At 45.4% G+C, this 21,302-nt stretch overlaps 1 protein-coding gene across 1 annotated transcript; it reads left to right on the forward strand.

Annotated features, from left to right (window-relative positions):
* The first annotated feature begins 2,999 nt into the window (after positions 1-2,999).
* ascl1b (achaete-scute family bHLH transcription factor 1b) lies at positions 3,000-4,299 on the forward strand. Its single transcript, XM_088996530.1, has one exon. It carries the CDS (start codon positions 3,130-3,132, stop codon positions 3,703-3,705), a length of 576 nt encoding a protein of 191 aa, XP_088852656.1. The 5' UTR covers positions 3,000-3,129; the 3' UTR covers positions 3,706-4,299.
* Positions 4,300-21,302: the final 17,003 nt, after the last annotated feature.

A 21,302-nucleotide genomic window follows, 5' to 3' on the forward strand; every position in this document is an offset into this window, starting at 1 on the left:
AAGTCTCATTATATCGATATCGGATATATCGATAGTCCCGGTTATATCGATACTATTTCTATGCACGCACGGAGAAAATTACATGCAAACAGGGTCGGATATATCGATAGTCCCGGTTATATCGATATTTTTTCGGACTCCCTTGAATATCGATATAACGAGACTTTACTGTATATATATATATATATATATATATATATATATATATATATATATATATATATATATATATATATATATATATATATACACCAGAGGCCAGGAAGCTTGAGGGTTCTGCGCAGTATCCGTGCTGTTCCCAGCACTGCGCTTTTCTGGACCAAGATATCCGATATTGTTCCCGGGATCTGTTGCAACCACTCGTCGAGTTTGGGGGTCACTGCCCCGAGTGCTCCGAGCACCACAGGCACGACTGTCACCTTTACCTTCCAGGCTCTCTCCAGCTCCTCTCTGAGCCCTTGGTTTTTCTCGATTTTCTCATGTTCCTTCTTTCTGATGTTTCCATCACTCGGGACCGCTACATCCACGACAACAAATTTCCTTTCCCCTTTATCTATGACCACGATATCTGGTTGGTTGGCCATCACCATCTTGTCAGTCTGTATCTGGAAGTCCCACGAGGACGATATATATATATATATATATATATATATATACACAGTAAAGTCTCGTTATATCGATATCGGTTATATCGATAGTACCGCTTATTACGATACTATTTTCATTTCCCTTGCACATTTCTAGTCTTTTTATGTATAATTAGTATTGTTTAGTACGATACCCGGTTATTACGATAATCCGGTTATTACGGTGCTCCTTTTCATCCCCCGCCGGCCATTTTTGTTGTTTATATCGATATATCCGTCGCGCCATTGGTCGACTTGGTCACGTGTCTTGTTACGTGAGCCGCCATCGGTCGCGCCATTGGTCAACTTGGTCACGTGTCTTGGTTACGTGTCACGCCATCAGTCGCGCCATTGGTCAACTTGGTCACGTGTCTTGGTTACGTGTCACGCCATCAGTCGCGCCATTGGTCGACTTGGTCAGGTGACTTGGTTACGTGCCCAGCACGCGTGTAGCAGAGCCATTTTCATTTTCAGACGCTAGCTCGTGTGTAGCAGACGAGATTGAAGTGTTTGTGTTAAAAGGTAAAAATGGGAAGCAGAAGAAGATTGATGACTTTTTTAAATTGTATACATAATACAGTAAGATGTAAGCGTTGCAGTTTCCCTGTTGTGTTATGTACATGCCCACTGTACTGTATATGAATGCAATCGTTTTTTGCAACAATGTTTCTTGTTTTGTCTGCTGAAGCGCGATGATTTTGAAAATTATTAACATTCCATACTGTGTATTAAAGGACAGCCGATGTCACTTTTTATTCAAATGCAAATAAAAATGACTTCACGCCAAGACGTCTTGCATTGCTTGTGAATCCAAACAATGGCATCAGATTCGGATAATATGCTTTCTTGTTACACATCCAGTTATGAATATGTTTCAAATACACTGTAGTTCTGAAGATTAAAGTATACATGTTTACAATCATTAAAGAATTATATGTGCCATTTTGAGGCAACATTGGGGGAACATCTCTCACCCCAAAAAAAGGGGAGCTAATGGCCAGCTCCGTTTCTTATATGGCGCTTGGCTGCCCTCTTTTGGCGGCTTTTGTTTAATGCAGTTCAGCGCAGGATCGGATATATCGATAGTCCCGGTTATATCGATATTTTTTTTTGGAGTCCCTTGAATATCGATATAACGAGACTTTACTATATATATATATATATATATATATATATATATATATATATATATATATATATATATATATATATATATATATATATATATATACATTCACTTGAAATCTTGCACCACACTTATATTTGGACAAACGTGATCCGTTGATTGAAAAGCGGCAACCTCCGAATAAATAAAGTGGAATTATGGAATCCATTGTTTTTGAAACTCACACATCAGTCAACCCCCCCAAGTACCAGGAGAGAAAAAGCATCATGGCTGGAGGACGAATTGGTCGCAATTAGTATTATATACCACAAGGGGGCGGAATGTTCACATTTATTTCTGAACGTGATTGCATCGCTCAGTCTTCAAAAAAGAGAAACTTTGCGCATATCTATCCGAGCTAGATTCCGAACAAACCCAAGTGTTTTTACTCGCCCCCTACTCTTCCACTTTTTAAAGCATGGCGCACATTTAAAACTGCAAGTTAATGAACTGTCCACTCTGGCGTGGTGCTGAAATGCTCGGTGAACCTAAAGTTCCATTTGTGATCTGAAGTCAGTTGCTCTGTGTGCCGTTTTCACACCACGCGGCAATGTATTTCCATTCAACGGGGGCGAGCGCAATGGAGTGCCTGCGTGTCATAAACACAATGTTTACTTTGGAATGAATCGCGTCCTCGCGCCACTTGTCTAATTGCCAATTACTGTGCACAGAGACACGCTTAGCATCTATTTGGCCGCATAAAGCTGTAGCCTGGAGACGGCACCGAGCGTCTTGGTATTTGCGATCGTAAAGAGCCAAAGAAGAACGATGGTGGGTGGGGGCGAGGACTTATAATTTGAAGACTTGCCAGGGGTACATTGTCAAATTCAAAAGGCATTTCAAAGAGTCCAACCATTCCCCTTTTTTGCATTCTCCCCCTTTTTTCTAGTCTTTTCTGTGCCCCGACCCTCCACCTCTCGCCCCTCGAGCTCCCTGCTTTCTTTTCGCACGGTTGCAGGGCGTTTGAATGGACCAATGGGCCTTCAAGTTGGAGACATTGGAATGCAAATGAGGTCAGCGCGTGCTCGGGGCCCAGTGAAAGCTCAGATTGTTTATTGAGCTCCCGGAGCCACGCGCCTGGCCCGAGGGAGCCGGCCCGCGGAAGAATCACACAGCGGGGGCGGGGCCTCGCCACGGAGCGTGCGGGGAGGGGGTGGGTGCTTGGGTGGAGTGTGCGTCTGGGCGCGTGTTGAAAAAGAGGAGTGCTGCCAAAGTTTAGGTCACATAGGCTCGCGAAGAACAGCAGTCAAGAGAGATTTGAACCAGCACACGGTCCCCCCACGCGAAGGACCAGAGAGCAAAGCGTCGCTGCATCCATCACGGGAGCTGTCTTCAGACATGGCAACCATCACCGCCACGCAGACCGCCTTCGCCTTCTCGCTCACCGAGAGACGCGCCGGCTTGAGCGCGCACCTTCCGGCGCAGGATTGCTCGCTCCCGAGCGCGCACGAGCAGAACCGAAGCAACAAGGTGCTGAAGAGACAGCGCTCCAACTCGCCCGAACTGCTGCGCTGCAAGCGGCGGCTCAGCTTCAACGGCCTCGGCTATTCCATCCCGCAGCAGCAGCCCGTGGCCGTGGCCCGGCGGAACGAACGCGAGCGGAACCGGGTCAAGCAGGTCAACATGGGTTTCCAGACCCTTCGCCAGCACGTGCCCAACGGGGCCGCCAATAAGAAGATGAGCAAAGTGGAGACTCTGCGCTCAGCGGTGGAGTACATCCGAGCTTTGCAGCAGCTTTTAGACGAGCACGACGCGGTGTCGGCAGCGTTTCAGTGCGGACTACCCTCGCCCACGCTTTCCAACACCTACTCGGCGGACCCGGAGTCACCTCACTCCACGTACTCGTCCGACGAGCCTCTGAGCTCTGAGGAGCAGGAGTTGTTGGACTTCACCACCTGGTTCGACCGGTATTGACGCAGCTCCGCACGGCGGCGCCCGTGCGTAATAGCGAGCCGGTGCGTGGCCCGAACCGGAGACGTGGCCATTGCGAACAATGTCGTGCGTGACCTGCCCTCCCTCGCCGGACTCTGCGAGCAAAGCAGCCAAGCAATAATGACAGCGTTTGGGGGAGTGAAGGAGTGAAGGGGGTGGACTGTTGACGCGCTGAAGTATATACTGTTGAATAAGTGCAATTAGGCGACGCTCAGACACACGCGCACAGACACACACACGCGCAAACCCACAAACTCACATACAGCCATAGCCGTCCTCAAATGACTGAAGATGGACAAGCATGTACATTTCTTTCTTGTCATTCATTGTCACATGAAGTTCTATTTTTGTACACTGGAAATTGTGACCGAGTGATGCATGCATGTGCTAAGTTTTATCAGCAATATCAAGGCGACTACCTGGGACGAATTGTAGTTCATTTCCCTTTTTTTATCTCAGTTCTATATCTAAAAATAGGGCACGATAAGGAGATCTCTTTTGATGTATGCACTTGTTCTCCACTTCAAGTAGCCTGCAAATGTACATATTTGATTTTAACAGAAATATTTGTGTAAAACGAGCTTTATAAATAAAATAATCTATTTATATGATAAGTGTGTGTGTGTGTGTGTGTGTGTGTGTGTGTGTGTGCGTGTGTGTGTCTCTGTGTGTGTGGTGTGTGCGTGTGCGTGTACGCTTGTAGCTTTGCGTCGCTTCCATCTTTATGACCTTATGTTCACGCGTGGAAGTGAGTGTGTGGCGGTAATTGAGCAAACTATGGAGCACTTCTATTGAAGTCCAGCCCCCGGCACCCCCTCTCAGTGACCTTTACCCGACTTGATTTGGCACATGGGGCTAAAATTGCGCAGCTGCATGGGTGAGTGCTCAATAAGTAGGAGAAACGCGCACCTTCCACGACTCTTTGTCTGCTTTCAGGGAGGGGAGATTAATATTACTTTTCTTGCATTGCATTGTTTCATGCCTGCACTATTTTGCCTGCAGGGAAAGTGCTTTTTGGGGGAGGAGGAGGAGGAGGAGGAGGAGGAGGAGGGGGCAATTCACTCCTCTCAAAGCCCATCTGAAATACGGCCCGGGAAAGTCAGCAAGACAATACTCAGGTCAAAATTCGTATTGGCCTGACTAAGATCAATCTAAATAAAAACCTGGCCTTGTAGGCTAGTTGTATCCCCGACTGTGTTTTTCAAGCAGGCCTCAATCACAAGCACACCCTGCGCAAAATAGAGAGCACAACGCCCCACTGTGGGCACCATTGTGCTTCCTTTGCGCCTCATTATTTACATTTGGGGCCTTTAGTGTTGCTCATTAAACTCATTACTATTACGATCATAGATATCCAAGTCGGATGGCAAAAGCAGCTGCATGGACTTTGACTTAAAATGTAACTATTTTCCAGTTAATGTGTTACATCTTCCAATCACAATTATATACAATTCTAAGTATGCCGTAGCTTTCATAAAAACAATCTCTCTCTCTCTACCCCTCTCCCTGCCCGTCCTGCACTCCGTCTATCTACCTATGTACCTATCTACTTGTCTGCCCGCCCGTCCGTTCGTCCGTTCATCTACCATATATATATATATATATATATATATATATATATATATATATATATATATATATATATATATATATATATATATACAGTAAAGTCTCGTTATATCGATATTCAAGGGAGTCCGAAAAAATATCGATATAACCGGGACTATCGATATATCCGACCCTGTTTGCATGTAATTTTCTTCGTGCGTGCATAGAAATAGTATCGATATAACCGGGACTATCGATATATCCGATATCAATATAACGAGACTTTACTGTATATATATATATATATATATATCACCCATAGTGCTGAGACGGGCAGGGGGGCACACAGAGGCGGAGGGAAGAAGAGGATCTGAGGGAACGAGAGGGAATAAAAATTTGAAGGTCAGATAGGTAGCATATATTGCGGACATCAATAGACATATGTGTTAAATCAGGCAATACATGCATTGCATGTCTTGAAGAACTCTGAGTCATCTTGTCGGTATGAAGGGAGAGCATGAAGGGCCAGACTGCATCTCATGTGTATATTATGCTGTTCCTTTATCAAAAGTAAGGGGAGATAAAAGCCAACTTTTAATTTGGGGAAAGCGATAGGAGCTTAACATTGCAGTACTTGTCTTCAGCAAAACTAAGACCGTACATGCCCTATAGAGAATTAAGTTTAGGTAAAATTCTGTTCAATATGAACAATACCTACATGTATTAATTTTAATATGCATCGGATACTTAATAATGTAGCATTAATAAAAATGTAAACATCGCTTAGATAACGGGGGTGTTCCTCAATTTTCACCCTGGGGCTAAAAGGTTGAATAGAAAAAACAGACAGCAAATGTAATCAATTAATTTAATAAAACACTTCGATCCATGTTTACTTTTTAAATTGAATAAATAATCTAATTTACCAGATTAAATGATGCCATCAAGCCAGTCAGGTGTTTGCAGTTTGATGACTTGGCCTCCAACAGCTCTCTCCGTGTCCTTCATGTGGCAAAAATACATTTAAAAAGTTTTATGTATAACACATGAATGACCACTTAAAACTACACCAATTGTACATAGTGATATTTTATTTGGCTAGCATTATATTTACGTAGTGCCTTCTTAAAACGGCAGCACAACTGTTGCACGGTGAATGAGCATGACTTTGTGTGCTGCCGTTTGCAAATAAAGTTAACTCAAAGCACCAACCAACCTGCTGGCGTTGCAGCCTCTGTGTGGCGAATTTCGAGTGACCCTTATAACTTTTGAAGTTCATATAAAACTTAATTTAACATCCATTTGACGATTATTCTCGGACCTTCGCCGAGACAAACATAACTTGCAACACCCCGTGATAGATATTACTCCACCACCGCCCAAACAAACCTGCGCGGTACAATTCTCTTAATAACACTGCTGTGTCTTTCAACAAACAAGAGACGTTTAAGAAACATTCATACTTACCACAGAAAAGCTCGTAACATAAGGAGAAGTCCCAGGCTCAGAGGAATGCAGATGTGGATGATGGCCACAGTAGCAAGCCCCAAATGGACTTCCAAAATGTTCATTTTCTGTGCACCGACTGCTGCATTGACACACTGGGTCCTTGTAATATACTGTTTGTCTTTCCATCCTATTTTAAGATAAATAATGCGTCGGTCTTTGCCAGATTCAGTCGTTGAGAATTCAAATGGCGTCCGATGAGACCACCCAGTGAAGTCATCACGCAGCGTCCTGCCATTTACTTAATAGATATTAGTAAACGACAGCCATTAACTCATAAGTATTTATGTAATGCAAATTAAAAATGCATTACTCATTCAGAAAACTCAAAACTTTTTTAAACCAAAAAAATAGGCTTTTGAGTTTACGTACCTTAATGACTTTGAGTCAGTAGTACTGTTCGGGTTTACAGTGTGACTTCCAGACCTTTTTTTATATATATTTTTTATTCTACACCTGGAAGCCCGCCAACACCCGTTAAACTCTGCGTGTTTGCATTGCATTTGGTCGAATAAAGATTTGAAATGGTTCTTGTTTAGATCTGTCATGTACCGAACGAGGCAGAGAGCAGGCGACTTGTCAGAATGAAATTCAATGTCTGGATCCCCAAGCAAGTGACAGAGACAGAGGTCCGTGCAGGATTATTTATTAAGAGACAACACAAAGCGCTGGTCCCAAGAAGAGGACATGGGAAACAAAAAAAAATCCTAAATAAAACTGCAAAAATACGATGATCATGGTTTTTGCCATTAAATTTGATGACAAGTTTGGACTCGTGGCATTGTGAGATGTTCGTGGGGGGAGAGTCCTGTTGGCCTGAGGGCTTTTTTTCACGTAAAAAATAAACGTAGATAACATCACGGCGGACTTTCTCTTCTTATAGTCATGTCATTTACTCAATTTCTCCCTTTAGTGTGCCCCATTTCTGGCAGTACTGTAAATTCAGTTTTGTGTTCTGTCATAATCAGCACAGACTCTCCACGAGCATAATTCTATGGTGGCATGACAAAAGTAACTTTTTTCACAACTTTGACATTATTAAGATTGTTTTTATTCCTTTAATGATTCAGTGTAATTGAGAGGGTGTGAATTCACGTTAGGCTCTGTAAAAACACTATCCGCGCACGCGTGCACCCACGCACGTGCCCACACACACACACACACACACACACACACACACACACACACACACACACACACACACACACACACACACACACACACACACACACACACACACACACACACACACACACGCTCACACACACACACACACACACACACACACACACACACACACACACACACACACACACACACACACACACACACACACACAGGGCCTGCAGGTGTTAGCCACGTGCCCTCACTTGTGAGGGGGTGACAAAAGTCTGGTTCATCCAATGGTCGGTGGGACAGTCAGGATCAAACAAGTGATGAATGACTTCAAGAACATAATGTGTCGTATAACCCTCCTACGTCACCAGGACTCCCAAAGACAAATCAAATTGAGGGCGTGCAACACCCCGCTGCCCCATTATGACACGCTTGATGGTGTCTCTGATGTCCTTGAGTGTCAACCAGGGGCCAGCTTACTCAATGAAAGAAAGCGTTTGTGCACTGACGGATTGATTGATACGCAATTTTCCCCTCTGCTATAGCAGGACAAGATGAATTTATTCATGCTACTTTGTCCTCTAGGGTCATTTTGATGTTTCAAATATAAGGGCCATGTTCACGTTAATCCATCATTAAATAATCTATCATGTGCAACCCATTTATGCATTCAGTCCAATGTGACAAGAGTGTGTGTGTGCTGACGCCTAAATCAGGTCTTGCTGAATAAGTGGCCGTGAAGTGTGTATTATACATGAAATATGTTCCTCGCTTTGTGTGTTTGTGTGTCTCACAACAATCAACACCACGCTGCATTCAGAGAGAACTGATTTATATGACAGCACTTTAAGTGGTCCTGTTTTGATAACTGATTTGTGAAAAACAATTGAGGGACTCAGTGGTCTTCCGTCAGCCATATCGAGTCAGATCAGTGATTCAGATGAATTCATACCATGTATTTTTCTTCAGAATCAGTTTAATTTTACAGAACTTATGGAGCAAATCCCATCATTATATTCAATAATATAGATGTAGAACTTGCACACACACTCAAAGTTCCGGTTTCAGCAAGAAGCTGCAGTTAAATTTGCATCTATTGGTGTGAAATGTAGTTGAACATGATTTGGAACGACGCTCACTTGCCAATTGAAGGCCCCACAGATGACAGTGCATGGCACAGCTCAAACATGAAGTCAAAGGAATTGTCAAAGTTAAAGACAGCTTCATTGTCAAATATGCTAATATGCTTGACATACAGCCCCGATGAAATTACTGTCCTCTCTTGTCTTGTCTCCTGTCGGGACACCTCCGAGACGGGATCGTTGCAAAGTACAAAGGTGGGAATGGACACAGAAAAATGTCGATTGTTGTTACTTTCTCAATGAGCACAACCTCCATCATCCAAAAAGGGGAAAACTTTGGAACCACCAAAACTCTTCCTGGATCTGTCTATCTGTCTGTGACAGAAGGAAAATAACCTCTTTCAGAACTCCAATCTTCTTTTGGTCGCAATCTTTTAATCAAAGCTGTACAAAAGAGTGGATGGACTGAAGTCACCCCTTTGTAAAAAAGTACCTGGCCAACGCCATCTCCACAGGAAAGTGTGATGGTGGAAGCATGTGTATGAGTTTCAATGGCAAAAAGTGGGAGAGTAGTCAGGATTGAGGAGTAGATGAAAGCAGTAAGGTAAAGAGACATCCTGGATGCAAGCCTGCTCCATCGCGATCTTGACCTCAGACAGGGGTGATGGTTCACCCGTCATTTAACATGACAATGACCCTGAACATAGAGTCAAGAAAATGAAGGAATGCCTTCAGGACAAATATGTGAATGTGCTCGAGTGGCCTGGCCGAAGTCAAGATTTGAATCCATCTGAACATTTCTGGATAAGACTGAAAATGGCTGTGCACTGACCCTGCCCATTTAAACTGATGGAGCTTGTGAAACTGCCCAAAATTCGGGCCAAACTTGTGCCATCGTATTCTAAATGTCTTGAAACAGGTATTACCATCAAAGGTGCATCAATAAAACGGCAAGCAAAGATGATGAACACTCTTTATTTTTGTTACATTTGCACTGTCCCCCCTGTTTTTTTTTCAGTTTCAGTAAAGCTTTGTGCTAATTCTTTTTCCCCAAAAAAGCAAACACCAACAACAACACAACAACCATCAATGAGAAAGAGAAAAAAACATGTTTTCTTGGCTCCAAGAGGTTGTTGAGATTATTTAAAGATAGTGCATGAAAGTAACCGTGTGATCACATGTGCTTTTTTTAACTCCAATTCAAACAAGCCTATTTTTGTCCAAAGTGTGACCTGCCGTTTTCATTGTGAAATCGCTGTAATATGAATTCCAGGCCAGTAGTTGGCAATGCAACTTTGTAAAAGAAAGCTACTTATTCTTGATGCAAAGAATGAAAATTGTAAAGAGCAATACATTGGAGAGACTAAACGAATTTTCAAAAAATACTTTATCAACATCGCAGAGATAATACTAGTGGGCCTCAATCGGCAGTACATATGCACCTAAAAGCTAGCAACCACTCATTTGACGACAATGAGGTTAAAATATTAGCGAAAGAACATAGATGGTTTGAAAGGGGAGTAAAAGATGCTATTTTCATAAAACAGCTAAATCCTTCACTAAACCGATATGGTGGTGTGAGGTTCAATTTGGATCATTCGTACAACAGACTGCTTACGCAACATAGGATTAGTTATGGGGATGAGGTGATACCAGGGCAAATAAGGCAATCGGGCCAATAGAAGCAATCAGTGGAGCCGCAGAGAGTAGTCCTCTGCTCCCCCCAACCTGAGAGCAGGGACCTATCTTCGCAGAGTCCGGCACCGCCACGTCTGGACAGTAGGGATATATATATATATATATATATATATATATATATATATATATATATATATATATATATATATATATATATATATATATATATATATATATATATATATATATATATATATATATATATATATATAGGGCCTATGCTACCAGTAAGACTTTAGTTTGCTGATGAAGCATCTTGGATAAGAAGCGAAACGTCCGGCGCCTTCAAAGAAGTACAGATGATGGCTGAAGAAACCTTTTCATTGATGGACCACTTCTGTACAACTGAGAGCTTACACAGACAACTTGATACAAAGGTTTATTTGCATTTTTTGAGAGTTTAGCATTGGTGTAATGCATATCAGTCAAAAACCAGTTGAGGTTCTCGCTGGTTATCCCATACTAATTTATCTTGTCATTTAGGGAGGCGGATTTCAGGTCAACTGGCAATGGTGACAATTCACATTGAGTACTTTGACAAACTCGAATTTGTCCTTCATCCCGTTGGGGCTATACGTGGTGGAAAGTCTTGTCTTTTGTTGACAGCCGCAAAGTCACTTCTGCTTTGTGAAGAAAAAAGTCAATCTTCAGTCCTGGGAATGAAAGGAGCACGGAACTTGAATCCTTGACACCTCTGCATGTGTGAAGAACTACGCTTAGGCTGGAAGGGGCGCCCGGGGTGCCTGGTGCAAGGATGGGGTAGGAGGTGTGGCAGTGTAGTCAAGCGTTGTGCGGAGGCGGCGGGGACTGTGATTTGCATGGGCTATTGTGCTGCACAAGTTTGGGTGTTTTTTTTCCCTGTCCCGAGCCCTTTTGGCCATTTACTTCCACTCTGGCTGGCTGTGGTGGGCTGTGAATAGTCTCAGCTTGGAGGAGACACAAAGGTGCTTTTGTGCTCCGCCTGCACCATATTCATCATGTAATGCCTGTAAGACAAATCTGATTGGACGTCTGTGTCACTTTGATGTTGGTCCAGAATGCGAGTGGCCCTGAGATTGCTAACTTCACTCTCTCGCCTATTCTGTGGCATTGATACGGGGGCGGAGGCAAGGCAGAGAAGAGGTGGCTTGGGGGAGAAGGAAAGCGCAGGCAGGGGGTACGACTCATTATTTGCGGGAGAAAATTCATAATAAATTTGCCCATTGCACAAAACCGGGTCGAGATGATTGACACTACTTTACACCGGGCTCAACAAAAGCCCTGATTTGAGCAGAATCCCAAATGAATGGATCGAGCGTAGACCTAATTCAAACAATTTTAATCCTCCCTGTCCTCCTTATTTCTCCTTCCCCATTTACCTCATACTTACCCTCTTTCTTAGCTCCAACTTTCGTGTCTCTTTTGTCTCATTGTACAGGTTAATTCTACTCTAACGGATGTGCTAATTACTGACGGGTTAAACTGGAGGCTGGTGGACTCCTGTGATGCACAGCTTTTAATGGCCCAAATGACTGTAATGATGCTTTTATGCAAGCTTGAGGCAGCATAGAGTGAGACAAGTGCTTTCTTTTTGAGCTCTATGGGGAAGTGAGAATCCAAACTATGGAGCATAAAACTTGGAAATGTTGATTTAAAAAAAAGACCAATGGAAAGAGCAGGAAATTACAAATAGAGCCTTAATCATATTAGTATTGTTATTGTCATTCGGGTTGCAGGATCATTAACTTTGGGTGAGATGTGAGGTACACTCCGGAGTGGTTGCCAGGCACCCATAAGGCACATATAAACCAGCAACCACTCACACTCCCTTTTACACCTTGCATGCCTGATTTCCGGAGTTGGGAGGAAATCAAAGTTCCTGGAGTAAGCCCATCCAAACACAGGGAAAACATGCAAACTCACAGTCAGGATTTGAACCCAGAATATCTCAACTTTGAGCCAAATATGCCAACCTTGGGTCCATATTGAATCATTATGTATCTTTACATGCCTCTAAGGGTGACAGGTGAGTCATACAAAAATGCTAATTAAGGCCCGTTTATTGTAAGTGTTGTGTTGACTTATGAAAATGGACCATAAAAGACTCTCAAATGCATATTATAACCTCACATGGACACTTGTCAATCACTCTGCACATGAATCAACCACTGTTGTTTACAATGTTTAGTAGTGTGATTGGCTGGCAACCAGCTCAAGGTATACTGCGCTTTTTGCCCGAAGACAGTTATAAAAGGCTCCGGCGTGCCCGCAGCCCTTGTGAGGATAAGTGTGTTAAAAATGAATGGGGTAAAATATTAATGAATTATTTTGTTTCTTGGGTAGAACTAAATGATCTGTTTAACTAAGGATGCAGCAGTTTTTATACGAGGTGGCCACCGTCCTGACGAGATGTTTAAGGCAAAGCAATATTTGATGTCTAAACACAGGGATGACGTGGGGCTTTATTTGAAGTGGGTAATGATGTACAATAAAGATGGTAGTGCTAATAATCAGATCACTTTCAATTCATTGGTTGTGAAAATGAGGGTTTGATGTGTGCTATTGTCAATTCACCAAAATCACACTCCACCATCTTTGCCAAGATCTGATGGCAGCAGGACGTACAAGATGCCTTACACTGAAATCAATTCATCGACAGGGGAGAAGAGGAGGCGGCTGATGGATTTTTGAAGAACAGGTGAAGTGCATGTCGAATCGTTCACTCATGACGTGTGCTCGCAATGTGACCCCCTCATACCACTGACGATGATGCCCGACACAGTGCGCGGTTTCTAGCGCCCCTGCCAAGCAGGTATGAAATGTATTCTGCTTGAACAAACCCCCCACCATGGCGCTGAACCATCTGGCAAATTCAGAAACACACCAGCATAAAACTTACAAAAAACCTGAACCGTTTTTTATACGTGAACACACTTGCACTAATTACAAATATAGACACCAAGGTGTGAAGTCATCATAAAAAGAAGTTATTCCTCAAACGGTCCGAATACATATCATGTGCAGACTTGTTCTTTCTGAGCTCAGTTGAAAAAAGCTGGCCCCCTTTCTCCTGCTACCATCAGGTGTTTTCCTTCACTCAGCAATATATAACGTCTTAAAGACGGTTGACTGTGCAAATTTGTTGTCTGTCAGTCGATCTTAGTTTTTAAGCACACATACACACACGCACGCACGTACACACACATACACACACACACGCACACACACGCACACGCACACACACACACACGCACACACACAAACACACACACTTAGTTTTTAAACACACACACACATACACACACACACTTAGTTTTTAAACACGCACACACACAAACGCGCGCGCGCACACACACACACACACACACACACACACACACACACACACACACACACACACGCACGCACGCACACACACACACACACACACACACACACACACACACACATTCATCGACTTCGAAAAACACGTACACGTACCATACTCCCCCCCCCCCCCAGTCGCAGTTCTTAACAGGTTGCAGCATGCCTCTATACAGTGATGCACAGAGTGTCCTCAAAAAGGCATGTGTTCCTATTGTTCACTTAAGCCCTTTTTCTCGACCGGGGTAGGTGTGCTGTAAATCCAGACTCAAGCAAAAAGTCTCAAACAGATGTCTTCCATTGACAGCCACAAAGTTGTTTCTGCTTAATGAGGAAAAAAAATGGTTGTGTTGAATGTTTGTAGAGTGTGTCTACCAAGTCATTCATCACCAAAAAGATTACAATAAGATCTGTTTTCAATATCGTACACTAACACACACATAGATCAAATGTCTCTTAACTAGACTTGCTGGATCGTACGTTAACGGAGCAGTACAGTACATGCAACGTAACAGTTAATCCTCTGCTTTTGGTCAAAGACATGCCAGGGGAGTGAAGATCGAGGTTGTCAAATAATTTTCTTCTTTGAATTTATCAGAAGAGGAGATGGCAGTCTGCGTCTCTCAGGCGGGCTTGCGCCAATTTGGCAGACTGCAATATTTTCTCTGAGGTCCCGTCTGTCGGTGATGAAACATACATAAACTAAAACATTGAATATCAATACTACACATCTGTAATTCATAGGATAACATGTCAGCCACATAGAGAGGAGCCCGATGAGGTGGCTCGGGCATCTGATTAGGATGCCTCCTGGACGCCACCCTGTTGAGGTGTTCTGGGCATGCCCCACTGGCAGAAGGCCCCGGGGACGACCCATGACAGAATGGAGAGACTATGTTACCCAGCTGGCCTGTGAACACCTCAGGACCCCCCAGGACGAGCTGGAACAAGTGGCTGGGGAGATGGAAGATTGGGCTTCCCTTCTAAAGCTGCTGCATCCACGACCCAAACTCGGATACGCAGCAGATAATGGACAAGTAAAAAAAAACTGAAATACAACAGGAATACACTTGCCCAAAAATCCTGTCAACAAACAAAAAGGCCAATTAGTATACACTTGCCTGTGCTCTTAACAGGTAATATCACACACACGACTTCCGCTTCCGGGACGAGCGCACACTGGCGCGCTTTGGCTGCCGCTGCTCTCCCGCGAAATGTTTTTACCTTCTTTTAGCCTTTTTAACCTCTTTTTAGCTTTTTTATGGTTCACGAGCCTCTGGAAATACCAGACAATCACCTACGAACGTTGGCTATCGATTCATCTCTTGATCCCGGTCGCTTATCCGGATCACAGACGAAGCCGCGTTATCATCTCCACCCACCTGTTCTCGCTGTCGAGGGCTAACCTGGCCGCTGCCTCTCTCTCGGTGTTGCTGACGAATATCATGTCGCTTCTCCATCGACCTGTTGGACGGCTACAGTAGTCGGCGGCGGAGCTGCTGAAGTTCCGCTCCCGATGGACGAGTATGCCACCGGCGATTCTCCGGTTCCCGAAAATCGCTCGTCGCCCTTCCCGGGGGTATATCCACCGCGGATCACGTCGAGGCTTTCACCTCGATGGCTCCAAGGATATCACCTCCCTCTGGTCATCCGTCCGCCAGCCGCGCAGAAGGAGCAGCCGCTCGGTCGATCACCGTATGTTAGCCGGCCTGGCTAGGTCGGCTAATGCTCCTCGTAGTGGGGACGCCACCAGCGTCAACTTCGGCCTCCTCAACGTCCGCTCGCTTACGGGAAAGGGGTGTCTTATCCAAGACATTCTAATTGACCGTAAGCTTGACTTTTTTTGTATAAATGAGACTTGGCAAATGGCGGGAGACTTCTCCGAGCTCAATGGCGCGACTCCGCCAGGCTTTGTTTACATTTCTAAGCCCCGCCTCTCAGGTCGTGGAGGTGGTCTGGCGATAATTTACCGCAAGAAAAATCCTTCAAGTTTCACTCCAGGAAACCCTATCGTTTGAATGCCTTGCTTGTAAAATTTCTGGACCCTCACCCACCATCATAGCCACTGTATACCGTGCACCAAAACCACATTGTGACTTTCTAAAATAATTCTCTGATGTCCTCACACACCTCTCCACCCTGTCACCAAATGTAATTATTCTCGGGAACTTCAACATCCACATGGACAATTCCACTCTTCCCCTCACTAAAGACTTCACCTCCTCACTCGACAGCTTTGGTCTCCATCAATTCTCGGACTTTCCCACCCACATAAAAGGCCACACCCTGGACCTCATTTGCATGTCTGGCCTTATCCCTAAGAATTACACAGCGAATGAACTCCCCATAACAGACCATTTCCTGGTTTCTTTCACTGTTTCCATCACCCTCTCTCTCCCCAAACCCCCCCGTGTCATCTCATATCGCAACATCAAGGACATCAATGTTGCCACCCTCGCTGAGATGATCACCACCCTGACTCCGGACTGCAACTCATCTCCTGATGAACTTGTTTCCCGGTACAACGCGGACCTCACGGACACCCTCAACGCCCTGGCTCCTGTAAAGTCCCGGTCGGTCCAATTCACCCGGTCTGCACCCTGGTTCACTGCCCATCTCCGCTCCATCAAGGCAAAATCTCGCCAACTTGAAAGACTTTACAGGAAGTCTGGGCTCACTACTCACAAGGACATGTACGCAACTCACCTTACCCATTACAAGGACTCTATCACTCATGCAAAATCGCAATATTACTCTGGACTCATTGACTCTAATTCTGGAAACTCACGGGCCCTCTTTTCCCTCTATCACAAAATCACACAACCTCCTATCTCTCTCCCCTCACACTTCAATTCCTCTGAGACATGCAACACTCTGCTTATGTTTTTTAGTGAACAGATCAACAAAATCCATCAGCACCTCGGGTCCTCTGTCCCCCCCACCTCTCCCAGCCTTTCTACTCCTTCCCAACGACTTTCTGCCTTTGAACTCCCCCATTCCTCTATAATCTCAGACATTATCACCAAATCCAAGAACTCCTCCTGTCAACTCGACCCCCCCCTACTATCCTTATAAAGTCCTGCTTACCCTCTCTTCTCCCATTTATTTCTACCATTATTCACTCCTCATTATCAACTGGAATTGTTCCTATCCCACTCAAAACCGCAGCTGTCACTCCAATCCTGAAAAAACCTGGCTCAGACCCAAACGATTTCAATAACTTACGTCCAATTTCCCACCTCCCATTCATCGCCAAAATTCTTGAAAAGACAGTTGTGTCCCAGCTTCACTCACACCTCACTCACAATAACCTGTACGAACAATTCCAGTCTGGTTTCCGCCCCCGCCACAGTACTGAATCGGCTCTCATAAAAATCATGAATGATCTTTTTATGGCAGCCGATGCCGGTTCACTCTCCATCCTCATCCTTCTAGACCTGACCTCAGCCTTTGACACCATTTCCCACCCTATCCTGCTCGACAGACTTTCCACCCTAGGCATCACACATACTCCACTCCGCTGGTTTCATTCCTATCTCTCTGATCGCTCACAATTCATCCAAATCAACTCGTTCACCTCACGGTCCTCTCCTGTGTCCTCTGGTGTGCCTCAAGGGTCTGTCCTGGGGCCACTTCTCTTTATTATCTACCTACTTCCACTTGGCAATATTTTCCGTAAGTTTGGCATTCACTTTCACTGCTTCGCGGATGACACCCAACTCTACCTCTCCAGCAAACCCGACGCCTCTCTTCCACCTTCATCCCTCTCACTTTGCCTCTCAGAAATTAAATCCTGGCTTTCCCATAACTTTCTCAAGCTTAACAGTGACAAAACCGAACTTCTCCTTGTCGGTACCAAATCCACCCTCCAGAAAACTAACAGTTTATCTCTCACCATTGACAGTTCAACCGTGTCCCCCTCCACTTAGGTCAAGAGCCTGGGTGTCATCCTCGATAGCTCACTATCTTTTCAGTGCCATATAAATAACATAACTCGATCTGCTTATTTCCACCTCCGTAATATTAACCGTCTCCGTCCCTCGCTCACCCCTCACACCACTGCTATCCTTATCCACAGTATCGTCACCTCTCGCATCGATTATTGCAACGCACTTCTCTTCGGTATCAACCAGAAATTTCTCCATAAACTCCAACTCGTCCAAAATTCTTCAGCCCGGATCATCACTAGAACCCCCTCCTTTCACCACATCACCCCTGTCCTCCAGCAACTCCACTGGCTACCTGTTAAACATCGTATCGAATTCAAAATACTTCTGTTTACATTCAAAGCCATCCATAACCTTGCCCGTCCCTATCTTTCTGACCTGCTTCAAATCTCTGTTCCCTCTCGGTCCCTCAGATCTTCATCCTCCCTTCACCTCTATGTGCCCTCTGCCCGTCTCACCACGATGGGTTGCAGAGCTTTCAGCCGCTCTGCTCCCAAACTCTGGAATTCTCTTCCACCCAACATCCGCAATATTGACTCCCTCTCTGTCACGCTTTTGCGAGGTGGTGATGGCGGGTTCGGATCCCAAAAAGCAGGCAGGAGGGAGCAGGAGGTTGTTTGACAAATTGTATTAAAATAAAGTCAGCAGGAACAAAATGTAAAACATCAAAATGATCTGAATGGAAAAAAATACAAAGTAGCAAAAGAAGACCAAAAGTAAAAGCCCGCCAAGGTTAAACAAACACGTACACGATGCATGCTGCAACCAAGCAGCAAACAAACAATGAATCGGCACCGGATGATCGTGCCAGGTGTCCTTTTAAGTGTCATTGATTACAACGACCAGCACCTGCGAGGCTGCCGGCAGGGCCGACGTCGCCACCCGCTGGTCGCCAATCTGATCGGGACGACCAGCACCTGTGAGGCGCAGGCGGGGGCGACAGCGCCCCCCGTTGGTCGCCAACCAGATCATGACAGTACCCCCCCTTCAAGGGGCTGCTTCCAGAAGTCCCAACAGTCTCCCAAAAGGTCCACTCGCCAGGGAACGGTCGGTGGAGAGGGCAACCGCTGCCTCTCCAGCATACGACGGGCGGCGGCCTGATGGGAACGGGACTCGGCCTGGGGTGGACGAAGACGCGGCACGGATCGTCGTGGGCGTGAGAGCGATCCCTCTCGCACGTTCACGCGACGGCGCATGGCTCTGCGTGGACGTCGACTGCCAGGCGCAGAATGGCACCCCGTACGGCCGTATGGGACCAGGTCTCGGCCGGACGCCGACGTGGGCGTGAACTGCCCGGCTCCGGGGGAACGAGACGGGTCCAGAGCCGCTCCGGGATCCAGCGGTGAGTGGGGTCTCGGACTGACGTTGACGCGGACGTTGCATGGCTCGTCGTGGATGAGACTCAATTCGTCATGCACGACGACAGCGTGGCTGGACGTGGGCGTGCAATGCCAGTCACCCAGTGTCACCCTGGACGGCCACCTGGAAGGAGGTCTCGGCCGGACGTTTACGTGGACGTTGCGGCTCGTCGAGTGACGCAATTCAAACTCGACGAGGCTTGCGCTAACGTGGACGTAGCATTGCCAGGCACAGGGTGCAAATGAGACGGGTCCGATGTACCTGCGGGATCCGATGGTTGGCCGATTCATTGTTTGTTTGCTGCTTGGTTGCAGCATGCATCGTGTACGTGTTTGTTTAACCTTGGCGGGCTTTTACTTTTGGTCTTCTTTTGCTACTTTGTAATTTTTCCATTCAGATCATTTTGATGTTTTACATTTTGTTCCTGCTGACTTTTATTTTAATACAATTTGTCAAACAACCTCCTGCTCCCTCCTGCCTGCTTTTTGGGATCCGAACCCGCCATCACCACCTCGCAAAACTTGACAGAATGGACCGGCCAACTATCGGATCCTGCAGGTACATCGGACCCGTCTCATTTCTACCCTGTGCCTGGCAATGCTACGTCCACGTTAGCGCAAGCCTCGTCGCGTTTGAATCGCGTCACTCGACGAGCCGCAACGTCCACGTAAACGTCCGGCCGAGACCTCCTTCCAGGTGGCCGTCCAGGGTGACACTGGGTGACTGGCATTGCATGCCCACGTCCAGCCACGCTGTCGTCGTGCATGACGAATTGAGTCTCATCCACGACGAGCCGTGCAACGTCCGCGTCAATGTCAGTCCGAGATTCCACTCACCACTGGATCCCGGAGCGGTTCTAGACTGGTCTCGTTCCCCCGGAGCCGGGCAGTTCACGCCCACGTCGGCGTCCGGCCGAGACCTGGTCCCATACGGCCGTACGGGGTGCCATTCTGCGCCTGGCAGTTCGACGTCCACGCAGAGCCATGCGCCGTCGCGTGAACGTGCGAGAGGGATCTAAGGTGAGAGTGTTTAGGAATGAGAGAGGAATGCGAGTAAGAAAAGATAGGCGGGGAGCGTAGAGTAAATCAGTAAAGGAGTAGGCTCATAAGTTATATAGGCAGTGAAGTGGAGGAAAGAAGAGTTACAAGAGGAAGAAGAAGCTTATAGAGTGAGGAAGGAGAGAAGGAGACATCCTGCCTGCTTTTTGGGATCCGAACCCGCCATCACCACCTCGCAAAACCGTGACACTCCCTATTTTCAAGGCTCACCTCAAAACCCACTTGTTTAAAATTGCTTTCAATGTATAGTTCTAGCTGCTATTTTATTATGTATCATTCTACTTATGGTTTTATTGTTATGTGCTTTGTTTTATTGTTTATATTGTAAAGTGTCCTTGGGTGTTTTGAAAGGCGCTTGAAATAAAATGTATTATTATTATTATTATTATTATTACTATTATTATTATTATTATTATTATTATTATTATTATTATTATTATTATTATTATTATTATTATTATTATATATTTTTGACATGTTTACTCAGCCTCTCTTTGGTCACTGTCAGAAATTAGTCAAAAGATGGCAGCGGTGGGGAGTAAACTGGAAGAAGAGGGGATGCGTTATTGTGCGTAAGGACACATTGGGAGTTTTTTTCTTTGTAATTATTTGAGCATTCCTTTGCATTTCAATTGATTGTGCTACTACATTTTCCATCCTAAGACTTAATTGAAAGTAATATCATTATATTCGAGGCGACCCACCCAACACACGCCCATTTTGATGTCCCTCAATTCCATGCTGACTTTGGCATCTGCCCACATAATTTAGTATGCACACCGGCCCACCTGGGAGGTCAGACTCTTGGACAGATATCTTGTTTGAGGGAGGGGTATGAATTGGCGGGTGAAATCACACTGTGTGAGTGTGTGTGTGTGTCTGTCTGCGTGTGCGTGTGTGTGTGTGTGTGTGTGTGTGTGTGT

Source organism: Hippocampus bargibanti, linkage group LG05 (genome assembly GCF_051943395.1).
Source record: "Hippocampus bargibanti isolate YZ-2025 linkage group LG05, ASM5194339v1, whole genome shotgun sequence".
Classification (NCBI taxonomy): domain Eukaryota; kingdom Metazoa; phylum Chordata; class Actinopteri; order Syngnathiformes; family Syngnathidae; genus Hippocampus; species Hippocampus bargibanti.